The sequence below is a fragment of the Semicossyphus pulcher genome, unplaced genomic scaffold (assembly GCF_022749685.1).
Source record: "Semicossyphus pulcher isolate SPU_LCO1_2020_fin unplaced genomic scaffold, fSemPul1.0.p SCAF_17, whole genome shotgun sequence".
NCBI classification, from domain to species: domain Eukaryota; kingdom Metazoa; phylum Chordata; class Actinopteri; order Labriformes; family Labridae; genus Semicossyphus; species Semicossyphus pulcher.
The window spans coordinates 28,321,668-28,327,664 of NW_027211681.1; the positions used below are offsets into that span (position 1 = coordinate 28,321,668).

Below are 5,997 nucleotides of genomic sequence, written 5' to 3' on the forward strand. Positions count from 1 at the left end.
CTAGCTCTTACACACAGTTGTGAGAATTAGTGCTTTTTCATCAGTAAAACTGATCTGATTAGGCAGCTTCTCTTCCTCTGATGTCTCCCTCACGGCCCTGCAGCCTCTGACCCCCGGTGTGTGTCCGTGTATGTCTCCCTCCGCGGCTCTAACTTGATTAAACCCGCAGATGATTCACGCTGCCGCTGCTGCGCCCATGTGCCAATCAGCTGATGCGACTCAGCCGCCTCTATTTAACTGCTGCTCGGTTCTGACCGCATTTCACCCAGCTCTGTGCTGCCGCTGCCTCCATCACACACTCACACACACAGCATGCCTCCGTTCAGTAAGGCCCAGCCGCAGACCAAAGCCTTCAAACAGAGGAAGAGCTTCGGTAAATGTCTCCAAAAGAACGACAACAATGGAGGAAAAGTCGTTTGGAAAAATCTCTAACTTCTCTTTTCTCCTCAGCGACGCGGAAACAGGAGGTGGCGGGGATTCGGTCCAAGTTCCCCAACAAAATCCCGGTAAGTTTGCGGTAGAAATGACTAACATTTAATAATGACAGGTGATTGTATATGTTCTTACCTGTATGTTTGTGCTCGCAGGTTATAATTGAACGGTACGACAAGGAAAAGTATCTCCCTCCTCTGGATAAAACCAAGTTCCTGGTGCCCCATGAACTCACCATGACCCAGTTTGTCACCATCATCAGGTACGTTTTTATCTCCCTTCAGAGGTGTAAGGTCTTCACGGGATGGATCTGGGTGATAAATGTGCATTAACGTGCTGCTGGAGACGTTTAGGATGCGGCTAGTTGTGCTGCAAGATAGTGTATATTTTGGATTTTAATCAGAGTGAACATAATGGCGGTTTATGGTAAAAAAAAAGAAAGCTGCGCCTGAGGATTATATTTCGGTATTGATCGATGTGCTGATGACTCTTTTGGTTCTTTGTTTTAGTCTGTGATAAGTCAGAAAGTTGTTTAAAAATCATATTTTATGTTTTCCTCCAAATGTTCAAAAAACAATTATTCATCGTCTGCTTATTCGATACACAGAAACTCAAACACGTAGGCTGTAACATGACTTATGGAAGGGCTGGAATTTTTGATTGAAAACGGATTTAACAATCAAACAGTAGATCGATTCAGCTGCTGCAAAGTAATCCTTTGGGGGGGGGGGGGGGGGGCAAATGTGCCCGGTCAAAGTTTGTCCACTAAAAGGCTTTTTTTTTTTTTTGTTAAAGGCACATTCCTCTTTTTTTTTTTACCTGGGTCATATCTTTATATTTTTAGTGTTTGAACGTCTCCAGTAGATGTGTTCATCCTGCAGCAGTGAAACAGGCTGTAATGGCTGCAACATAATCCTTGATGGGTCAAAGGTCGTCCACTAAAAGTTCTTGTTGTTTCCAATGACAGGCTCAGATTGTTATTCTAAGTGTGTGACAACATGACAGAAAGGATCCCTACAGAGATAGACCTTTTTGTTACAGAGGAAGATGATTGTTTTAACCACACACAGACGTTACATCGCTCTCTGCACACACACCAGACTCCATTCAGAAAAACACTGATTTTAGCTTGGAGAACATAAGTGTTGCTGGCTGCCTCTTTTTATAATTCTGTTTGTTATTCTGTGACTTTGATGGTTTTTTTTAAATGGTTTCTTTAGAACCACATGTATGTAAAAAATATAAAGTAGTGGTAGTCCAGCAACTGGCTTTGGCTTTTAGATCCAACACGGTTACAGAGACAAACTTAAAGGTCTAGGCAGAGTGTTTTGTAATAATTTTTACCGTAGAAAATGGATATAGGGTCTGATCTATGTTCTGGAAATGTCAATTTACACACCAAACACCACGGACTCAACTTTTGAGTCTAAAGTTTGTCTTTCTTCCTTCCTGAAGTCTTCCTTGTTTGTCAGGATTACTCTGCAAAAAGTGTCAGGTCAAACAAAACGTGCTGTTTTATCAAATCAGGTGATCAGAACCTTTCCTTAAATGGATCAGGTTTAAAAGAATCTTCTAAGAATCACTTATTTCGGATTTCCTCCCCATTGTCCGTGTTAAAAGAAACAAACTAACTATTAGCATGTTTAAGAATATGAAAGAAATGATTAAATAATTCAGCATCTCTTTCCACAGACCGTGTCCCTGTTTCTCTGCATAATCTGCAGAACATTAAGTTTTCATGGTCCCTGTTTCTCAAGGAGTCAGTCAGTCAGACCTGAGTGGATTATGCAGAACAACAAGGCCCGAGTGTTTATCGAGAGCACATTAGGAAACAGTCTCAGTAAGTGTGTGTCGGCTGTGAGCGCTGCAGAAAGGAACCTTTAGGACGACGACTAAACAAGGTGAAACTTTGCATTAAAGAAAATACCATGCAACATGCGTTAGTGAGGCCATTCAAATAGTTATAGTTTTCATGCAACACAAATGTAACGGTTCATTAAGAGGTCATTCTGTGGAATATATCCAGGGAAGTGTTGTTGAAACCACTTTGCATCTTTGGATCTCATTTTTCTTGTTGGATAATAAATTGAACTGTTGTATCACCTTTTCCTCTGACGGCGGGCGGCTAGCTGAGTGTTACTAACAAACTTTAAGGGTGGATACTGACTTGTTTTATGCCGATATTCTCCTATTGAGTAACCCTAGTTTTCTTTTTTTTGGGCTGACTGCCGGGGTCAGCCCACACATGGGTCTGTATGTGACTGAGTGAGTGTGTGAGGGTACTTTCACAGCCGTAGAGAGAGAGTTGCGACGTCACAATGGTGGATCATGGAGCACATTGGACTCTGTCTATACGGCTCTGGATACTTTGTTCTGGGAGTAGGCGGGGCTGCTCCTCCGCTGCTCGTCCGCAGTGCACACCTGCTTTCAAACACGTTGTCATCGGCCTCAGGTAAATGTTGAATATAAATTCTCATATTAGTCTTTTGTGGGTTTGAAACTCATTTCTGTGGTGTTAGTGTTAGTTACGTCTCCTCTCGCCATTCCTCCTCTACTCTGGACAAATGGGGCTCCTGCAGCGTTCTGTTCCCAAGTAGCACAGAGCTGTCAATCATGAGGCCACGCCCCCTTTTTATAGCATCAAATAACTAATTAAAAAACTTGTGATTAAAAATGAACACTGACATAAATCAGCATGATAAGAACTAACTATAATGACAGAAACCATGTTTGAGGAAAATGTATTTGACGTGTATTTCGATTTTATAGTTTGACTCATGTCCCATCTGTTAACATGGAGGAGGCGGGCTTTATGAGCTATACTGCAGCCAGTCAGCAGGGGGCGATAGAGAGGGTTTGGGAGCTGTCATGTCGGCCATCTTTTTAAACAGTCTGTGGTCTAAAGACGGAACGAATCAGATGTCTGCTGCATCTTGAGGTTCAATCACAGCAAATGATATGAAATAAAAATATAAACGGAGGATGCTCTGTACCTCACGAATCAATAATGCACACTAACTTTACGCACCGCTGTAAACTCGTTTTTATACACTTACTGCTTCACTTTGTACAAAAACAGACGTAATGAACAGAAAAGAATCGAGGCGTGCTGCTGGATCAAAGTCCTTCAGTCACATGACGAGTTTGAGCTCCAGTCTGAAGGAACAGATTTATTTAAAATGTTTAACGAACATGGCAGTGCATGACTGTATGTGTTCAGTATATGACAGACATCCAATCAGTCAGAACAGCAAACATCGGCTAACTAACGAAAACCTAACCAAGACGACCAGGTGTTATCATCCAGGTCCTGTATGAAACTCGTGCTGCGTTCAGGAGCTCCTTAGATGGTTCCTTGTCCTGAGATGGGGGAGTAACTTTTCCTACTGCAGTTTGTTAATAACATTTACTCGTAATGTGGAAAAAAACATGGACGCTACAAAGCAGATGTGTTGTATTTTACTGCTCTGAATTCATCTAAGTCGCTGTAGCAAAGGCTGCAACCCAACGCCGTATTACAAGTCAGACGTGTGCGCGTTTCAAACGTGTCACTTTGGTCTGTTTCTGGATTGTATAGAGTTTCTCAGCGTGGCAGCAGATGTATGAAAGCTTTCTCTGAGGTGTTCTGACTCGAGCCAACGTTTCCTCTGACTCCACATGAATACTTTACATAGAAGACCTTGAATGTAAGTTATGTCTTTATTTGGACTCTGTTAAGTTTGACGAATTGAATCACATGACTGTAGGAATGTAACTGAAAGGTCACCAACTCTGAGACTTTAAATACTGCTGCAGCAGAGGGTTTTATTTTATTGCCCAAAACTAATATAGGTCACTTTATGAGGACAGCATGACGGCGACAACATTTACTCTCGCCCGCCAGGTTTCTGCACAAAATGAAGCTTGTGTACTAAAGTTTTCTCCGACTTAAAGGAACATTCTTGTGACTTTTACAAGTTGGAAACTATTTTTGCAGATTATTTATACACAGAATAACTTTAATGCCTCCATACGAAGTAAAAAAACTGGCACCAAGTGAATGTAGAGTTAAACACGAGTGATGCCACTCGAAGCCTGCAGGTCGCCAACACCGAGTCTTTCTGTGAGGAAAGGAGACTTTCTCCACCCTGACGTCTGAGCACTAAACCCTCTCGGACTCAGCTGACATGGTGTGTGTGTGATTGAACTCTGGGAAAGTCTGCAGAACTTCTGACCCGTGTAAAGTCTACACCGGAGCCTCTTTCATTGTAGTTTTTATAAATCAGGGTTAAAGTTCAACTGAAACACAGGCCCAAACAAAAACCTCCAACAGTCTGAGCGAGAAGCATCATTATTTAAGATTTACAGAGCGGCAACTTTTTTCAGCCTTTGGTAATTCATCTTGTCAGAGAAGAGGGTTCTTTTCCTCGAACTTCCACACAAATAACGGCACCAGGAGTTGTAAAAAAAAAAAAGAAAAGCCTTTTTAATGTGTGCAATGCATTGTGGGAAAGAAATATTCATCATTAGCAGACTATGAACAAGACTAGGTCAAAACCTCGTATGTGGCTGACTGCATCAGGTCAGCGTGCGCTATTGTGGGCAATGTGTTCCAAGGACTGTCATGAGGCCGATGACGTGTTTGAAAGCAGGTGAGGACAATGGAGGAGCAGAGGAGGAGCAGCCCCGCCCACCCCCCGAACAAAGTATCCAGAGCCGTATAGACAGTCGCGTCAGTGGAGGTCCAATGTGCTCCATGATCCGCCATTGTGATGTCGCAACTCTCACTCTACGGCTGTGACAGTACCGTCCCTCACTCGCATACAGACCTGTGTGATGCACTCTTGTTTAGCATATTTCACATATTTGTGGTGTCACTTTTCCAATGTGAGCACAAATTCTTAAAATGCCTAAAATTAAAATGGGATTTGGTCCTGGCTGAGGATGGTAGTCAGACAAGGCAACACAGTGATGGATCCACATTGTCACGTGCGGGTCAGGCTGCAGGACGACTCTCATTAACCCCTCCTCTGTCCCTCAGGAACAGGATGGCTCTGCTGCCCACTCAGGCCTTCTACCTGCTCATCAACAACAGCGGGCTGGCCAGCATGTCCCTCACCATGGCTCAGGTGTACAAAGACCACCAGGACGAGGACGGCTTCCTCTACATGACCTACGCCTCGCAGGAGGTGTTCGGACGCTCACACTAACCGCTGAATATTTTAGATTTTATCCTCTGTTAAAGACTCTGCTGTACATAGAAAATAAGTTGTATATATTGTAATATTTGTTGTATATGATGATTGTGTGAGATGGATTTTAATGGAAGTATGTGGATCAAATAAATCTTAAGTCAAACTAAGAGTTGTTAATGGATGCAGTCAGGAGGCTCAGACATTAGAGTTTTTGAACCTTGGCCTTATTCTTGAAATACTTTGTGTAAATGACGACTGGGTGCAAAAGGTTTTGGAATTGCTCCAGTAGATTTCTTCAGCCAACTGTAACTGCAGCAACGAGGCTGAACTGACCCAGATCTGAAGGTCGTCCACTAAAAGTTCTTGTTTCCACTGAAAGCTAAGAGCTAAA

At 42.8% G+C, this 5,997-nt stretch overlaps 1 protein-coding gene across 1 annotated transcript; it reads left to right on the forward strand.

Moving 5' to 3' along the window:
- The first annotated feature begins 312 nt into the window (after nt 1-312).
- map1lc3c (microtubule-associated protein 1 light chain 3 gamma) lies at nt 313-5,621 on the forward strand. The gene is made up of 4 exons (XM_069666222.1): nt 313-373; nt 451-506; nt 588-694; nt 5,453-5,621. Exons 1-4 carry the CDS (start codon nt 313-315, stop codon nt 5,619-5,621), a joined length of 393 nt encoding a protein of 130 aa, XP_069522323.1.
- Nucleotides 5,622-5,997: the final 376 nt, after the last annotated feature.